The following is a 19,279-nucleotide window of genomic DNA, read 5'->3' on the forward strand; positions in this document are numbered from 1 at the left end:
CCATTAGAGTTGTTGTATGTTAAGGTGTTGGTTGATGACATGGCATATTTTACCAACAAGTTAACATACAAACTGTTGGAGATGCCCTTGGCAGCTCCAGAAGACTTCAGGGATAGATAAGGCAAGATGAAACCGACTATTGGAGACCAGACCCGATGAGAAAATGGCATTCATGCGTTGACCCAGATGTAAAAAGGCTGACATGGGTCTCATCTGTTCAATGTAGCCCCGATGAAGAAGAGCGCTTCATTTCATGGGCAGTGGCGGAGCCAGGATTCAAATATAGACGAGGCCGAATACATATATTAATTTAATTTCGTTGGTAATTACTCGTCGCTGCTATTAAAATTATCGATCGTTGGGGGGGGGGGAAGGGGGGAGGGGGGCCAGGCCCCTGCTCGTCCCCTGGCTCCGCCCCTGTTCGTGAGGGCTTGGTAACTTAAAAGATACTATCTCTCTCTCTCTCTCAAGAGAACACGCGCCGCATTTTGTTTTTTCAGACTATAACAAATATACTTCCTGGAAACATTTATATTTAACCAATAAGTAATATGGATCAGAGAGGACATAAATTAAATTTACCTAGTGTAAAAGGTCGTGAAATAACACCTGAGAATATTCTGCTATGCATCACGCCAATGCTAATCTTTCCCGAAATTACTAGTTGTTCTTAGACCATCTCCAACAGCCATGTAACGTGTGGCGCATTAAAAAACGTTTGCAGAGCGCTGTTCAGAGAGTTTTTGCGTGACGAGGAGCGCTTGTTCCAGCGGCCGCTGCAACTTATAGCGCGTGAACCGCTCTTGCGGGCGCTGCAAAAAAAACTACACTATGCACACAAAATAAATAAAGACATATATAAAAAAAGTGATACATAGATTAAAAAAAAGCGATACCATAGATTAAAAAAAGCGATACATAGATAGTTCATCCACGACACCGGTTAACACGCTCCGGTTTGGTTCTTTTGGGGCTCGGTCTGCACCTAGTCGGTTATGGAGTAACCGAGTTGAGGCGGATGATCCAGAGGAGCGCGAGTTACCACCGGTGTTGCCTCATACTGCTAGTTCGCCTACTGTGCTTGAGTCCCACAGGGTTGATCCCGAGATTCAGGATTTGCAGGGTTGCGGTCTCCCGTTGGCGAGTGGGGCGGGTGGTGGGCAGGAGGTTACCATTCCCAGCCTGATTACAACTGTATTAGGTCAGCTGGGGGAGGGGCGCGGGCTAGAGGTCCGCCCTACTTTCTCACCGCAGGGCAGTTCTGGACAGCCTGGTTCGGTGCACAGGCAGGAGGCCAGCACTGTTCCCTCGCCGACATCGTCTCCGCGCTCCTTCATCGGTTTGGGAAGGAGAGGGGCTATGGAGCAGGTTGCTCCATGGTCAGTTTCTCCCACCATTTTGGCAGGAGTGGCTCACGAAGCCGCGCCTATCCCTTCTTCACCGGCAACTAGGGATGGGCGTCTCTATGGGGAGCACTCACCTAGGGAGAGGACTATAGAGGAGCTCATTTCCTTTGGCGGGATCCCGGATCCGGTAGCGTCTGGCAGGCGTGTCAGCAACCGGATCCAGGAACAACCTGATGCCGATGACCTGCAGTTAGCGTGCGCCAAGAGGGCGGCCACCGGCCATGCTTCGAGATGTCGAGGCAACTACATGTATGTATTTTGATACAAGTTGTTCAATTATGCATTTCTCTGAGCATGAAATTATTGATAAGGCAAATAACTTAGGAATAGCTTTGGGTTCAAATGATAAGGAGGTAGCGAAATCTGTTAACGATCTTTTGGATTTAGAAGCAGAACGGGCCTCGGAAATAATTAGAAACCTTGCATCACTTAAACCTATGAATGAGGATGACATGAACAACTTAGGAATTGTAGCCCTTGAGAACATTTGCAATAATCTTTTACCTAGTGATGATGCCGAGGATGAGGAGGGATCCGACATTATGGACACTGTAGAGACTCTAGTGACAGAGGTCACTGTCTCGTGTCCTATTGAGCATACGGTTCCGGAGGGTGCTGGGGAGAAGCCTAAGCAATCCTGGAAACGAAAAATATATCCTACTTCCGCAGTTCGTAGAAGCACTAGGGTTAAGCTGAAGAAAAAATTCCATGATGACTTATGAAAGGAATCTTTTAGAATAGCAGAGGTCTAGCTGACTTGGCTAAACAAAGGTTCTTGGCGGAAACAACGGTAGGGCAACAATTAGATTTTATTGCACTTTTGGAAACACGACGAGATAATTTTACTTCACAATTTCTTGGAACTTTATCCGGAGGAGTTGATTTCGATTGGCACGTCTTACCTCCTAGAGGAAGATCTGGTGGGATCTTACTAGGGGTTCGATGGAAACACTTGAGGTCCTTAACGTGGTTCGGGGAGATTTTACGGTTAAGTTTCGGGTGAGATCAAAATTGGATGGTCTCTTGTGGCTGTGTATGGAGCAGCACAACCTGAACTTAAACCAGATTTCTTGGCTGACTTGGTGCGGATTTGTGGAGATGAGAATCTACCAATCCTAGTCGGTGGTGATTTCAATATAATTCGGAGGAGAGATGAAAAGAACAATGACAATTTTGATGGTCGATGGGCTATGATGTTTAATATGATTATTGAGAGTCTTAATTTGAGAGAAATTGAACTCACCGGTAGACAATTTACTTGGGCCAACTCGTTGCCCACTCCAACTTATGAGAAGTTGGATAGGGTACTTGCTAGTGTGGAATGGGAACAAAAATATACTTTGTTGTCGGTCCATGCGATGCAAAGAGAGATCTCGGACCATACACCATTGCTTGTAGATTCAGGAGAGGCTACACATATTGCAAACAAGAATGCTTTCTCTTTCGAACTTGGTTGGTTCGAGAAAGAAAACTTTTTGGAGATTATTGCACGCGAATGGGCCATTCCTGTTAGTGGAAGCACTAGTCTTGAGAGGTGGCAAAATAAGATCCGACATTTGAGACAGTTCTTACGAGGTTGGGCCAGAAATGAGAGTGGGATTTACAAACAAGAAAAAGAGCGACTTACTCGTTTGATCGAAGCTTTAGATTTAAAAGCTGAAACTAATCTGCTTATGGTAAATGAGCAAAGATCCAAGTCTGAAGCTGAGCAAGGCTTACGAGCTCTTCTTAGAGAGGAGGAGCTCAAATGGGCACTGCATGCCAAAGTGCTTAAAGTTGTCCAAGGGGATGCCAATACACAATTTTTTCATATGATTGCGAATGGCAAATATAGGAAAAAGAAAATCATTCAGCTTGAACAAGACGAGGGGACAATTTTGGGGCATGAGAATCTGAAAGCTTATATCTCTAACTATTATAAACAACTATTTGGTCATCCGAAAGCTAGTACGGTGACCCTAAACGAAAATGTGATTGGAGATATCCCTCAGCTCCAGGTAGAAGAGAACGATATTTTAGCTGCACCGTTTACTGAGAAGGAGATTTTGGATGCAATATCACAAATGAAATCGAATAAAGCACCGGGACCAGATGGGTTTCCAGCTGAATTCTATAAGAAATGTTGGCACATTATTAAAGATGATCTTATGCCTATGTTTCATGATTTCTTTAACGGTCATTTAGAGTTGTTTCATCTTAACTTTGGTATGATTACGTTATTGCCAAAGAAAGAAGAGGCAGTTCGGATTGAACAGTTCAGGCCAATTTGCCTTCTTAACGTGAGTTTCAAAATCTTCGCAAAGGTAGGGACCAATAGATTGACATAGATCGCGCATTCAGTCGTACAACCGAGCCAAACAACGTCCATGCCAGGGCGACATATACTGGAAGGGGTGGTCGTTTTGCATGAAATGTTACATGAAATCCATTCGAAGAAACTTGATGGGGTTATCTTCAAAGTGGATTTTCAGAAGGCGTATGATAAAGTAAAGTGGTCCTTCCTACAACAGGCAATGCGCATGAAAGGATTTAGCGAGGTCTGGCGGAACCAAGTGGGTTCTCAAGTCTAGAAGGGTAGTGTCGGAATCAAGGTTAACGATGATATCGGTCATTATTTTCAGACACACAAGGGTTTGAGACAAGGAGATTCTATGTCTCCTCTCCTGTTTAATATAGTGGCCGATATGTTAGCCAATCTCATTGGCAGGGCCAAACATCATGGGCAAGTGGAGGGGTTAGTTCCTCATCTGGTTGATGGAGGAGTATCCATTCTACAGTATGCTGACGACACTATCTTATTTATGGATCACGACATTGCTAAGGCATGTAATATGAAACTTATTTTATGCCTATTCAAACAGTTGTCTGGCTTAAAGATAAACTTCCACAAAAGTGAACTGTTCTGCTTTGGGAAGGCCAGAGACGAACAAGATACATATAGACAATTGTTTGGATGTGAATTGGGTTCTTTACCTTTTAGCTATTTGGGTATACCGATCCATCACCGTAAGTTATCTAATAAAGAATGGAAATGTACCGAAGATCGAATAGAGAAAAAGCTGAGCTGCTGGAAGGGTAAGCTCATGTCTTATGGAGGTCGGCTAGTGATGATTAACTCAGTACTGACTAGTATGCCGATGTTCCTACTATCGTTCTTCGAAATTCCAAAAGGGGTACGGAAACGACTTGATTTCTTCAGATCTCGATTCTTCTGGCAGTCAGATGAGGCCAAGAGGAAATACCGTCTCGCGCGATGGGACATTCTTTGTCGACCAAAAGACCAAGGCGGGCTCGGTATTGAGAACTTAGAGATCAAGAACAAATGCCTTATGAGCAAATGGCTCTACCGGTTAGAGACTGAGCCGGAGGGCATGTGGGCACAGATTTTGCGTAATAAGTACCTACAGTCGAAAACACTAGCTCAGGTTACCATGAGACCAACCGACTCGCCATTCTGGAAAGGGCTCATGAGAGTGAAGGACTTGTTCTTTCGTAGGGTCAAATTCCTAGTTGGCAATGGGATGTCAACAAGGTTTTGGGAGGATACATGGTTAGGAGACACGCCCTTGGCCATCCAGTATCCCACCCTGTATAACATTGTGCAACGTAATGAGGATTACGTTGGCACCGTTCTACATACGAGTCCTTTGAATATCCAATTCAGACGAGCGTTGGTTGGTGAGCGTTGGAGCGCATGGATGCACTTGGTTCGGAGATTGATAGATGTTCAACTCTCCGACCAACCAGATTCGACGCAATGGAAACTAGCTAGGAATGGAGTTTTTACGGTAAAATCTTTTTATATGGATCTGGTTAATTCTGGCCCAATCTCGAGATCGTTGCATATTTGGAAGATTAAGGTTCCTTTGCGAATTAAAATCTTTATGTGGTTTGTCCACAAACAAGTAATTCTTACAAAGGACAACTTAATTAAGAGGAGATGGGTAGGTAGTCCACGATATTGTTTTTGTGATCATGATGAAACAATACAACATTTATTTCTTGAGTGCCCACTCGCCAAATTATTGTGGAGATCGATTCATATAGCCTTTAACATCACTCCTCCTGTTGACATTACAACATTGTTTGGAACGTGGTTAACTGGGGTTGAACATACTACGGCGGCCCGTATTCGGATCGGAATATGTGCGCTTTTGTGGGCTATATGAAATTGCATGAACGATTTGATATTTAACAGGCAAAACAATTTATCTTTCTTGCAAGTCATCTTCAGAGCTACTGCTTGGATCCGTACATGGTCCTTACTCACTCCTATAGAATCCAGGGAGCCGTTGGTTACTGGGTGCATCTACTGGGAGATGGTAGCACAGGCTTTATTCAACCGGTTCGGATGGCGGTCGCATAACAGGATAGGAGTCTAGGGAGCTTATCCTTCCTTTTGCCATTCCGGTTATGTTTGTCGGCATGAACTTTGTTTCAGTTTTCTTTTCGCTCCACTTACGAGCTATAATACTTTGACGACTTTGTGTTACTTTGCGAACTTTTAATAAGATGGCTGCATGCATCCTTATGATGCAGAGGCCGGGGGTATACCTCCATTTCCAAAAAAAAGATAGTTCATCTAGCGTGCAACTAGAAACTACTCCGACTTGTTGTCCTCCTCCTCGCTTGTGTCATCCGACGTATCAAGCCACGCCTCTTTCCACCACTCATCGTCGCTAGAGAGGAATGATGCCGCTCCTAGATCGCACTGCGACATCGCCAGTGCCTTCCGACGACGCCCGTTCGCCCATTCCGCGCGCCGCCTTGCCCTCCTCTCCGCCCAGAAGGTGTTTTCGTTGGTGACGTCCTCCGGGTGGTGCTGGCGCAACTCCGCCATGGCTCGCTCGTCCGCCTCGGCGATGAGGAGCCGGTGCTGTCGTCGACGGTGTTCCTAACAGTCGGTGTTAGTTATTAGCTGCGGTGGAGGAGTGACGGCTTGCGCCAGACGTCCTGGAAGTTCATCTATGGGCGAGGCCTTCCGAAGCGCCACGCCGCCGCGTCGTACGCGCGGGCGGCCTTGTGCGCGGTCTCGAACGTGCCGAGGCCGAGGCAGACGTCGGTGGACCAAATCTCAGTGTAGAAGGCGCTGGAGGGGTGCTCACGGACGCCGTGGTAGCCCAAAAATCCCTGGCGGCATGGTGACGCGGTGGTGGTGCATCGGTGGCGGGGCGAGGAAGCGGCAGAGGAAGCAGGGAGAGGGCGCGTGGCGATGTGGATAGCGATGGGAGGCCGCGTGGTGGACGCAACAATTTATATGTGCGCCGAAAGCAGGGCGCCAAATCTAGCGCGTGACCTCCCGCTTTTCCCTGTGTGCGCGCAATTGTTTCCCGCGCGCCCGAGTTTCCCGCCTCCGTTGAAGCGCGCGAAAACGTCCCCGCACACTAAAATCGCAGTTTGCCTCGTGCGTGGTTTTTGTCGCCGCTGTTGGAGATGCTCTTATAACAATTAGACATGTTGCCCTCTGTTTATCTTGCTAATATGTACTCCGTCGATGTTATATTCGTTAGATCTTATGTGAAGATCCCTGTAATATTTTCTACTTAATGAAGTCTCAGTCAACAGAGATCTAACCACACCCTATTAGAATAGTGCAAAGCTCCATTAACAACAACAAATAAAACAGTGCAAAGCATGCAAAACAACGGAAACATTGCGGATTTGCAGCCGGTTTGGGCTCCCATGGCCGAACACAAGACTACAGAAAGCGGCTCCCCCCTTGTGTACACTAGCTTCGTCGTCCTTCATCTCCTCTGAGCATGGCTCGACCATGGCTGGAAAGCAATCATGGCTCTACAGACTCAGACATATCTGCTTCCTGGCCTGTCCATGGCTCGGTGTCCATCGATCGTCTTCTCGCATGACCTTCTGCTGAGCACCTGTTCGGTCGTGTTTCAAACTTATTGTAACATTATACTTGTCCTGCACCTCGTTGATCACCTGTTACTGTTTCAGTAACATTAATACTAACTCCGACAGTCCGACTCGATGCGCGACGGCTAGGGCTATAGCCGGCCGGCTAAACCCAGAAGACCAGGTGGATGGTGCAATGGTGCAGCCCGAGGTCCCGCAGCGGCGACTCGTCCGGGCGTATCTCATCGGTTTGTCCACCGGCGAGCCTCAAGAGCCGGAACGGCGGCGTCGCGGCTGCCCCGCCGGAGCAGGCGGCAAGCGCCGAGTGGCAGTACCGGAACAGCGTCGTCGCCGGACGCCCGGCGCCGAAGGTCTTGCAGATGAATCGCCCGTCCGGGAGCCGCACCCGCAGCGTGCACGCCTCCTCGCCCATCGCAGGCTCGTCCTGGTCCACCGGCGCCACCGGGACGGATACCTGTGGCCGGATGGTAGCGGTGGCGCCCGCGTCGTACATCGTTATCGCCCTGAAGTACGCCGTCAGCTCGTCCACCGTCGCCGCCTGGCCGGAGGCCTGTGGCCGGTTGGAGCCGTGCATCGTGACCGCAGCGAAGGATGCCATCAGCTCGTCGACATCCATTGCTGCCTGCTGGGTTTCGATCAAGCGATTTGACGAGAGCTGTATGGAGCGTCCAGGCGGTGCTCTGCTTTTAACACGGGCGAGGACCGTGAGGAATCTAGTTAGGGCACACCCGGGCACGTCGTCCGACTCGGACAGTGGATCGTGTGACCTTTTTCTTCGAGAGGGGAACGGATCGCGTGACCTGATGATATCTCCTTGGGTTTGGCCTGATCCTAGTTTTTTTTTGATTTTTTTATGAGGGGTTCTTTTTAGGTTTTTTTTAAGAGGCCTGATCCGAGTTGAACAACAATGGCATGCGCCTCGGAGCGAACCGGCGCTCACGCGCTCCGTGGTGTGGGCCGGCCCGTCAAGGAGATGTTGCTCGCTCACGTGCGAAATCACTAATTGAGGAGTACTCATTTCAAAAACCACTTCCACTCTCTCAAATATACAGTATGAAGATATGTTTTATGATGAATCTAATAAAACTCATTTGATGTTATAAATGTTGGTATAATTTCTACCGAATAGACTTGGTCAAATTTAAAGATGTTTAAATTAAGATAAATCAAGAACTTAAGGTTTTTTTTTTGAAATTTGAACATAAGTATGTTGGAATAGAGTAGTACATGGCTATTTTTACATGAAAAAAGAAACTAAATCGGCAAGGTTTTAATTGTTTGTAATCACATGGTGGAGAACATGACGTTCGTTCACACCACACTCTCCTCCGAGCTCTCATTCTCACTCCGACCACGTGCTCTCCCGAGTTTGGTTGTGCTTCCGGGAGAGCAGCTCTGCCAAGTGCCAGTGCACTTGAGGAGGTGGTACCTGCCAAGTGCCAGTGCAGGGCGGAGACAGGCCATATGGTGGGCACTCGGCAGCCAGCTCGTGTCCACACGCGTGGCGACTCTGTTTCTGAGTTTCGCCTTCCTCATCCTTGCTATATAGTTTGGACAATTTTTTATGTTACTTCATTTTTTAAATTGAACATATAAATCCAGCTACCCAACCCGCCATTGTAGCGCCATCCCCGTTTCAAATTCATCCTAAACACTCGATTTGCCTCGCTGGCCAGCGACGTCGTACCTTTCATCGTGGTGGTAAACATCCGGTCGCTCGTTCTTCTGTACTCTAAGTAACCGGGCTAGAGCGACTGACACATGGGCCAGCCTTGCGCGCGGCCAGCCTCGCAGCGGCCGGTGTGTGCGTGCTTCTGTCCGGGTGAAAAGCAGGGCGAATCGATCGTGGGTTGGCAGGGTGTTTTTTTACAGTCATCGTTTGCACCCATCGGCCACCCGTGAAAATATCTCCTCTCCCTTGCCTTCTCTCACGTGCTCTCCCCTCCCCTGATCCCCTCCTTCCCTACCGTCACGCCGCCGGCTCCACGCAGCGGCCGACGCGGCCTTCTCTCCCCGGCGCTTGAGGTACAGCAGCGGCTGCGGCACTTCTCGGCCCAGCCGGATCCGGTGCAGGTCGCCGGCATCACGCGCCGCGTGCCGTGATTCTGGATCGGGCGCAGATCTTGCCACCTATCCTCCTCTCTCTCTCCCATGTCGCCATTGTTGCAAGGAGCAGGGGAGATAGGTGCCGAGGACAAGAAGCAACGGGTTGGTCAGGGTGGGCTTGAGCTGCTGGGGAGATGGAGGAGGCCGTCGTGGTTCGTCATGGAGGCGGCGCCGCCGGCAAGCTGGTTGAGGTACGTGTCAGATCCGTTGGTCCTTATAGTTGTTCGTTCTCCTAATCTCCTCACAGACCATGTGTTTCCCCTTTCTTCCCTCAATGTGACGGGGAATACATCGTTCCTACCTATATTACTACTGGCTTGCAAGCTTTAAGGAGATTTTAATATGTTTGTCATTCATATATCTGGCCTTGTGTGACGATTTTTTTTTGTTAATTGCCAATGCTTTATTTCAGAAAACCAAATCTGCACCATGCCGCCTCACCCTCTCAGATTACTGTTTCATCCCTTTGATAGTTTTTTAGGTTTGTCCTTGTCCTTCTTCCCTTAGCGCTGCACTTTTCTACCCTATATTGTTTACTGCTTATTATCGTGTTAATTCCTTTCTATTCCTGGTTTTTCCAGGTGTCGTGTTTGTGTTTTTTTTTTGTGGTGCTGCTTATATGTGTGACTACCGTATGAGCGTATATATATGCTGAAAAGTAAAATGATTTTTCCTTTGCACAATACATAATTTGCAGTGAGATGGTAGTACATCAGTGTATTTACAGGAAAAAACGATGGTCGTATATATGCTGAAAAGAATTAAGGCTGAAAAGAAAGAACATTCATCTACTATTTCTTGATGTATGCTATCGTATATTGCTTCTCTACTTGCTCAAAATCAAATTTGCATCTATGAAAAGGTAAGAAATTAAGGCCAGCGAGATGGCAGTAGATTGGCATGTTTACAGAAAAAAACAAATAGCCATGCAAGTTTGAAAGAACATCTTTTTACTATTCCTTGCTATATGCATATTTCCCATCTTCTTCCTTCAGAATCAAATGTGCCTACTAAAGGATAAGAAATGAAGGCTGCAATCTAAGAATACTTTTATTTGCCATTCTGAATTTCTATCACAGCACAGAGGAATGAGGAATGGATACATGAGGCATGGCGTAAGCGTAGGGGTCAGCCAGGGCACGACGCAAGAGTCTGCCCATCTCCTCTCAAAGTTAGTTCTTGCTCTGTCCCCACTACCTCGCCTGCCAACTCTCTGATAGAGTATTTTATTTCTGCAATGTATTATATTCTTTGAAGCAATTGCAAATTTTCCATAGCTTCTTGGCATACTATGGATTTAATTCTTTGCGAGAACAAGCAAAAGATAGTAGCAGTTTCTTTCAGATACAATTTCGGAAAGGTTTGCCGACTAAATGTACAAATATGAGCAAAAGGGGCCATGCTAATTAATGTTGGCCAGGCTCAGGAGTAAAGTTATACAGATTTTGATTTGCAAGTTATTTTGTCCAGCATGAAAGGCACTAATGCGTCCCGAAAACCTAGCGCACAAAGGACCAATCCTTCCCTTCCTCGAGCCCCATTCGAGTCCGCGCCGTTCAGCATCTCCAGCCTCCCCTGCTCCTCGACCCTCCGGCCCCACGGCCTCTCGCGCCGCCGCCTTCTTCCCTGGACGTCTTCCCCGACGCTCGTGGTGCAGCAGCGGCCATTGCAGTAGGTTAGTTAAGCTTGCTTGCCTAACCTGCTATGGATGAATGGTGTGTCTCACCAGGAAACATTAGATTAATGAATTACTTGGCCTCTACAAATTTCGAAATATTGGTTCGGGATATATTAATTTCCACTCCTTATTGTTCATGGCATAAACAAGCACTATAAAAGGTCACAAGTAGAAACTTAGGTCAAGTTATTGCTGGATGTAGCCTGCTTTGTTCAATTGAAATATATTTGCAACATGAGCTGGTTGTTGATCGTTACTCTCGATTGAGGAATGGGAAAAAAATCACATCTTGTGGTGTTTACTACTTTTTGCATTGTCAAATTGAAAATGTTCTGCAAAAAAATAGTAGGTTTCCCTTTCAATAGTTCATTTTGTCAGTCCAGTTGTATCGACAGTTCAATTTTTGTTGGTCTGGGCATAGCAAGGGAGGTCCCCCATATTTGATGAGTGGCTTGAAGCTGAACTTCTGTATTTACCTGTACTTCCTATGCATCTAATATGACCTATAAATTTAAACAGAATTTCATGAGTTGCAAGTTGCAGCTTATTTTCTTGTACAGTCTTGCTATTTGATTATTCTCCTTATGCCTCCACCCTGTAATATTCCAATGGCCGATCCATGAACTCACAGAAAACATTAGGTTCTATGCCAAGTTGTTGGCACCGTATATATACTGAAAGTGGAGTGGTAATAGTTGAACTTTTTTCTTCCCCTTGTAGTAACACAGACGTCGGTAGCAGGAGAAAGTATGTGACTTGGTTGAGTCAACCAAGAAATATGGTGGTACAATGCACATATTTCCTTCGATGCATGTCTCCGGCGACCCTGAGTATAAATACTGCTATCATTTCTTACTGCACACTCTTTATGCAGAGGTGCTCTGAATTAGAACTCCCCATTGGCATATCTGCAGTTCCATGCTATACATCCCCCAAATGACGAAAATTAAGTTCAGGGGCATGTTTTTTTTATATATGCTTGACTTAACTGGAGCTTAAATTTGTCATTTGTTTAATTACCAATCTGGTTTATTCTTGACTCTTGATTGCAGCCGCTGGAACTGATGGATATTGACATGGGTAACAAAATAGTTGAAAGATTTTGTACCGACGAGGCTCTTGAGACTACAAACATTTCTTCACTCCTTGTACGAAAGGATTCTAGGACTAAGTTATAGGATTTTATATTTTAGTCGGATATTCCTTCTGTTAATATGTGCTCCTGTGCAATTTTTCATAGGCTTCTCTTTCCTTTTTCTGGTTACGATTTACAAAGCTGAGCAATAGTTTCTCTACTAATATAGCTTGTGTGAAAAACATCCGTCTTTAGGATGCTTTTGCGGCATGTGTAACTGCCTCACATTAGCCTATGCTTCTATCCGAGTTGTTTACTACTAAGACCATAATGGATCATGCTTTTTAACTGGCATATAAGTGTTGATGGAAAATGATGTCTTATTTTTTGCCTGGTAAATTTTAATTGGCGCATGCAATCCATGCTTCCCAGTCTTTGGTGACAATGTTGTCAGGCCTAAAATTAGAAGTTTTCGATTTCCTCTCTCTGGTTTTTAGTTGGTTAGATGTTAATGCGTGGAAATGTATATGCTGGTTTTTTTTTCCTGTTTTAATAAATTGCTAATACGTGGATCTTGTCTGCTTTGCATGGACTATAGTATATATTCACAGACTTTGTCTGCTTGCTTCAAAACTAAAATGTGACTTTTACTTGCCTATTACCAAAGAAGATTTCATGCATGCCACATCAAGTCGCCATAGATGCCTCCAAGTGAAATTTCAGCGACGACAAGGTATATTTTCCCCAACACCTGATCTTCTTTAATCAGACTACCGTTCATTATTGCATATAGGCTTCTTACTCTGTGCCTGAATAAGCGATTGGTATCCACATGTTTGTTTCCATGTGTTCTACTGTCTTTCTGGTACTTGAAGCATAGTATGTTCATGTGTGCGACTACAGTTCCAGCGAGTTGGAAGTCCTGTTGTTCTCAAAGTTTGCATCATATGCCCTTTAGAGAAATCTTTATTGAACATTTTAATTTTCCTCATACATGCTTATCATTTGGCATCATGTTATTTTGTGACACAGTAACTGAATATGCACACAAGAGGATCCCTCTGGATGTGTAGGGGGTATGAAGTAATAGCCATTTTTTTTCTCTGTGTAGATTTGGCATCATATTGCCCAGTAACTGAATGTGCACGCAGGAGGATCACTCTGGATGATGGAAAATGCATTATCCGTGGTAAGAAGCTAACGGTGTCGCCCCATTTATACCACATTTAGGCATGATAATTAAATTAGCCTTCAAATTAAATAGATGTCCGCATTCATGGGTACATAGATGAGCTGAGCTACTATTTTCTTGTTTGGGAATGAGGTAACACTATACAAACAGCATGTTGACACTCTGAACAGCTTAATACTAGACGGAAACAAAATTTCTCTTCCTACTATGTCTGTACCATGAACAAGATGTTCGCAACAAGTGGTCAACAAATGGTATTCTGTTCCTGTCCTTTCTCCTTTTTATGAATCTTCATAGCTGCATCTTAACCATGCTTAATATCTATTGCAGTACTTTTCCACTCACTTCACACAAGAATATCTCAAGGGGCACATGCATGAAGAGCATACTAATTTGCTGATCAAAGCTGGAAACAGACCTGCCATCGTCATTGCTCGGCTTATCATACAATCACAAGAAGCTGGACTCAGTTCTTTGACATCGCAAATATGAAAGGAGGAGTGTCATATGCATTTGCCTTTGAGGAATTGGCGGGAGAACTCATATCATCGTGCACTCCCTTTGATAGCGTCATGAGCAACCACTGCCATCATCTCATAATATAGCTCAGGTTCGAGACCTAGGTCATGCACTACTTTTCTCGACCATATAATGTGCTCTGCGTCACCTTATCCTTTCAGCTCCAGTACTTCATAATATAGAGTAGATGAAACATCTTTTTAAATTGGTGTGGAAATACCAATGCAGATGGAGCTATGTAATCCAGCTTGCTTTCTATCATGAGTTGGTCTCATGACTTTGTTTTTAGCCATCTTGGTACCATGCAATGGAATATATAACACTATGTTTGAACATCGTATCTAAATATTATCTAAACACTCTTGCTTGGTTCCCTCTCGCCCTTTGCACCATCGGCACAACGGGTAAACCAATGTATGCTATTATCAAGCGATCTTATTACTTCCTTTTAGTCTATCATGGTATCATCTATATTGTAATTAATGGGATATAAGTATCCATGAAGTTGGTTCAAAATCAGTCACATGTGCATGGGCTTGATCTCGCTTTTTGCGCCATGGGCGCAACTGGTCATCTAGTTCATGTAAATGTGCAGCTATACCCCCCATTGGTCCAATCGTAGATCCAACAATGGTTACTTGGATCAGGTTCTCCATCGTAGTTGTAGTGATCATTACGGCTAGCTGAAGAACTCCTACACACTCTAATTTATAGCCACGGAGACACCGTCTCCCAGTAGAATGCGGAGCACGGACCGCCTCCGAGTAGAATGCATAGCAAGGACCGCAAGTAGATTTTGCTTCCCACATACATGCCTGCGACACCTAAGCTAGCAGGTCAGTGGCGTTTGTGGCGCAAACTACGAACGCCAATGAAGGTCAGGGTGGACGCGTCCACCTCCAGCACAACATTGTATTCCCTCACTCTTTCTGCGCGTCGACAAACAAGTTCTCCATGATGACACAGGTGCAAACTTCGGCAATGAGAGCTGAGACACGGCACATGAACAATGCCTACAAGTTGAGGGGCATGGGGGGATTTAGGGTGGAGGGTATGGGGGGCATTGCCCCCCCCCCCCCCCCCCCCCCCCAAAAAAAACAATTTGTAGTTTTTAACTAGTACATAAGCATGTACATACACTATCCTCATTTTGGCTGCCCAACCATCATTCACTCATTCAACCCACGAAACTACTTTATATCCGACTCTTTGAATCCAATTATTGTCCAACAGGTGATCCAACGACCCTACCACACTAAACATAAGTGATGGAAATATTGGTAAAGGTGTCATACAAAAATCATACAACGAGTGTCGTACATGTAGCAGCTTAGCCTTGTCTGAAACCGAAGCTAATCTCGCCATCTGCACTCACCGGTTATGTTTCTTTTGATAATTTCGTCAATTGATTCATACTTCTTAATCTTCCTGTGTGTAGTATGGTGATTGATAAATAGTCAAAGAGTTCTTTTTTCTGTAATAGATCTAGTTAAAACATGTATCAAATTTTGAATGGTTCACTGTGACATTTGCTAAACGAGATATCTTCTCGAACAGGACCGATGATGGCGTATTGAAGGTTTTCATGGATTTGAGAACATGTAAAATAGAGTGAGTATTGGATTGTTTGAGATATTTTGTAAGGTATTTTTAAATCTGCTAGTCATCTTGGACCTTTCCATTAACCAAAAATGATAAAGAAAATGAGTTGGATGAAATTCATATATGTTCGGCTGAAAAATAATTATACTTTTTATTATTATATAAGACCTTAGTTGAACTCTCTGCACTGATTTTTGTGGGTAAATTCCAAACCTATATGTTTGATTTTAACGCCATGAGACTTTATTAACCTTTTATTCTATAGTGGTTTTTGCAACAGATGGAGGCGTAGTTTGGATAAATTTTGATGTTACTATTTTTCCATGTTCATATAATTGTGCATTGCAATGTGCCCCACATTGGTCCAATCCTAGACCCGTCAATGACCACAACTTCTACATCATCGTAATATGTAATTCCTCCGCTTTTAAAGTACTTCTAGGTCTCCTAGGTCAAACTTTTGTAAGTTTGACCATGTATGTGCATGTTGATATCTACAACATCAAATGTATAATATGAAAATATGTGTTATGATGAATCTAATGAAACTAGTTTGGTGTAGTACATGGCTATCACAATATGTAATTTGATGTTGTAAATGTTGGTATATTTTCCAGTAGACTTGGTCATATTAAAAGATGTTTAAATTACGATAAATCAAGAACCTAAGGTTTCTTTTTTTGAAATTTGAACTTAAGCATTCTGGAACAGAGTAGTACTACCTCCGTCCTGGTTTATTGGTCCCCTTTGTAATTTGTGCCAAATTTTGACCAACGATTTAACTAACAAAATGTTAATGCATGTCAATAAAAATTACATCGTTTGATTCGTATTTGAACACAGTTTTCAATGATATAATTTTTAGTGACATGCAAGAACATTTTATTAGTTGAATCTATAGTCAAAATTTGACACAAAATACAATAGGGACCAATAAATTAGGACGGAGGTAGTACATGGATATTCTTACATGAAAAGGGAAAAAAACTGAGGGGGCATTGTTTTAATTGTTTGTAATCACGGTGGTGGAGAATATGAGGTTCGTTCACACCACACTCCCCTTCGAGTTCTGACTCTCACTCCGACCACGCGCTCTCCCGGAAGTAGAGTTTGGGTGTGCTTCCGGGAGAGCAGCTCTGCCAGGGCCAAGTGCCAGTGCACTCTCGCCTCGCCCGGTCGCCCGTGTTGTTAGGCCATCTGCTAAAGCGGACATATTATTTGTTTGTGAACACAGATGCAGAAGTCGATCGTCCAATTGCATCCATTAAAGTTTTGTTTTGTTGCCTTCATGTTTTCTCCTCTTTGCATGCTTTTTTTAGTTGAGCCTGGTTTGAGCATATGCAGAGGAATAAAAAAATTACATTCTACAAATCGTACGGTTGCCTGCATACCGCTTGTCTGCATCATAGCACCGATTCCCGTCCCCCTGTTTGGTTGCTTGCATATAACTATGAACATTCATAGCCCAAAGTTTGGTTGTATATAGGGAAGTCTATTTAACTTGTACCCTATGTGGTGACCTCCTCCCTCCTCTCCCGCTGCTTGCTCTCAGCCTTCGCACACAGGTCGAGGAGTGAGTGCGAGGTGCAGGGAGGAAGGTGGCTTCAAAATGAAGCGCACGAGCTGTACGTCCAGTGGCGGTGCCAGGATCAGAAGTTTGTGATGTCATTTCAATTCTGTGATGTTAAATACATATGTTTTCACTATTTTTTTTTAAAAAATACATGATTTCTACTTGTGTACATAGAATTTGCCGAAAACCTGTGTGGTCAATTGACCACACTCTAAAACGTGGCTCCGCCATAGTGTACGTCAGCCTCCACCGTGGGATGACGGAGACCGGCGACACCACAACTGATTGCTTGTCGGGGTGTGCTTCGGTGGCGGTGGCAGGTTACTAAAGTAGGTACCCCATCCCCTAACTCCGGTGAGATCCCTGAAACCATGGGGTGCTCTCCGTGGCGTTGTTCTACCAGAAATAGCCCTATTAGTGGCGCACCTGTTTTCGTTAGTAATGGTGCACTACGGGTGCGCCACTATTAACACGCCACTAGTAACAGATAGTAATGGCGCACCTCTGGTGCGCCACTACTAACTCTTAGGTGCTCCACTGGTATTCCCTCTAGGTGCGCCACTTATAGCCTTATAGGTGTGCCACTAGTAATAAAGGAAGGTGCGCCACTTGTAAGGACTGAAATGCGCCACTAGTAATGTATTTGGAAAACAAAAAAAATCCAAATTTACAGAAAACAACCTATAAGGAAAAATAATTTAAAAACAAAAAATGAAATAGAATCATAATTTTTATTATAGTAAGAATATTACGATGTCTTTACAAGTATCCAATAAAAGAAAAATTACAAGGAAATAAAAGAAAATTCTAAAACTAATCTTCTAGTAATCTTTTCTTCTTTTTCTTATACTTTATCCCTGCAAAGAATGATAGAAATATATGAGAATGAACATTGCAGAGAAGTGAAATTGAGCAATTATTTGCATCCGACATCGAAGATCTAAGATACCTTGAATCATAGACATGGGTCATTTCATGAAGCCAAAAGTCTATGCCATTCAGGATGCATAGTTCCCTGTCAGAAGAACTTAATTATTCAGTAAACACAGTCCTAAGCTTTTTACATGAGACAAAACATAAGGTACATGCTTGACCTAAGCTACGGCCACGCTAATCCTGCTAACAACACACATGCGACTAGCTAATCAAGATTACTACTAACATAATTCACCGAAAAGAGTAACAGGTGATGCATCAAAAGAATCTGGCCAGATCCGATCACATTAGACGAGCCTAGGTGTGTGGATCCAAAACAAAGTGTGCAGATCTTTGATAAATGAAAGTTAAGGTTAATAATCTAAACTTTAATATTCTGAACTTTGTTACAGTTTAGCCCAGGGAGACATGCTCTATTCCTAAGAAATTAACTATTTAGTGACATAAACGTTGTGATTGATGTGACGATGAAGGAGTTTAAGTTCTGTACCTCATGCATTGCGCCACCGTCCAGTGCGGCTCGCTGTGCCGTAGGGTCCTCATCTCGACAGTGTGTGTGTTTTCAAATGAGAATGTGATCTATTCTAGAACCATAACTGAATTCTTCAGCTCCAATGGTTTGACTAAAGCAAGTATAAGCTCCCTCCCTGCACAAAACAAATGAAGGAAGCATACGGTACATCGTTAGCATGTGATTATCATGAAGTACACTATAGTTGTAATGATCCTATATAACTATAAAGTCAATCCCCACTGAACATTTTTCCTGCCCTCACAACCTACCACATCAGCAAATTACTAACTTCTTTTAGTTGTTCAAAGATGGAAACCAGCACTGATACGTGCAAAGTTCTGATGACATTGTTTAACCAATAGTAAAATATGTACATACATTGTTGGTTCTGAGGACATGGAATAATAAGCTATAACAAAGTTGCAAAATTATGAGAAGAATAAGAGTAGCAAGTAAAAAACAGGAGCCGCGATACCTTTCAGGGTATTTTGATCTGAAAGCATCCAATAAGGGACCTCCATGTTCTCTCAACATGTATCTCAGCCACTCACGAAACCTTGAATCAGAAGTAAAATTCAGGAAAACACCTACACATGTTCTACTGCAACTAGGACATCCTAAGCACTACATAGATTCCTATATACCTAAGCAACTACTGAATCGATCTAAACATCTAAAAATTCAGAGCTTAAACCCTAGGCTAGTGACAGTTCAGTACAGAATGCAGAAGCAGAGCAGAGAGAGAAGAAGGAGGATTGCCTGGAGATCTCGATGCAGAAGGAGCGTCGATGCAGTGAAGAGGCG

At 44.1% G+C, this 19,279-nt stretch overlaps 1 protein-coding gene and 1 pseudogene across 29 annotated transcripts; both read left to right on the forward strand.

The window, feature by feature from the left end:
* Nucleotides 1-1,627: 1,627 nt before the first annotated feature.
* On the forward strand, nucleotides 1,628-5,772 carry LOC147957427 (uncharacterized; annotated as a pseudogene).
* A 3,345-nt stretch (nucleotides 5,773-9,117) lies between these two features.
* On the forward strand, nucleotides 9,118-15,643 carry LOC125520094 (uncharacterized). Of its 29 annotated transcripts, none has more exons than XR_015609862.1 (6): nucleotides 9,118-9,577; nucleotides 10,466-10,557; nucleotides 10,857-11,061; nucleotides 11,785-12,212; nucleotides 12,738-12,872; nucleotides 13,251-14,222. XR_015609862.1 is itself a non-coding variant. In XM_087532513.1 (4 exons), exons 1-4 carry the CDS (start codon nucleotides 9,521-9,523, stop codon nucleotides 12,852-12,854), a joined length of 288 nt encoding a protein of 95 aa, XP_087388639.1. In that variant the 5' UTR covers nucleotides 9,120-9,520; the 3' UTR covers nucleotides 12,855-14,222. The 29 variants fall into 29 exon arrangements, 2 of the variants coding, with proteins under 2 accessions (XP_087388639.1, XP_087388638.1); XR_015609865.1 differs by having other exon boundaries at nucleotides 9,122-9,577; nucleotides 12,117-12,212; XR_015609857.1 differs by lacking the exon at nucleotides 10,857-11,061 and having other exon boundaries at nucleotides 9,123-9,577; nucleotides 12,117-12,872; nucleotides 13,251-13,328; nucleotides 13,502-13,585; nucleotides 13,662-14,222.
* The last annotated feature ends 3,636 nt before the right edge of the window (nucleotides 15,644-19,279 follow it).

The sequence above is a fragment of the Triticum urartu genome, chromosome 7A, assembly GCF_056163025.1.
Source record: "Triticum urartu cultivar PI428250 chromosome 7A, HENAU_Tu73, whole genome shotgun sequence".
In the NCBI taxonomy this organism is placed as follows: domain Eukaryota; kingdom Viridiplantae; phylum Streptophyta; class Magnoliopsida; order Poales; family Poaceae; genus Triticum; species Triticum urartu.

What these genes read in the sequence shown, in the direction of transcription:
- LOC125520094 (XM_087532512.1), top strand. Translation starts at nt 9,521, where the DNA reads ATGGAGGAGGCCGTCGTGGTTCGTCATGGAGGCGGCGCCGCCGGCAAG. An exon ending in CCGCCGGCAAGCTGGTTGAG is followed by an intron (nt 9,578 to 10,465) that starts GTACGTGTCAGA and finishes TTTCTATCACAG; the next exon opens with CACAGAGGAATGAGGAATGG. An exon ending in TCTGCCCATCTCCTCTCAAA is followed by an intron (nt 10,558 to 10,856) that starts GTTAGTTCTTGC and finishes TATTTTGTCCAG; the next exon opens with CATGAAAGGCACTAATGCGT.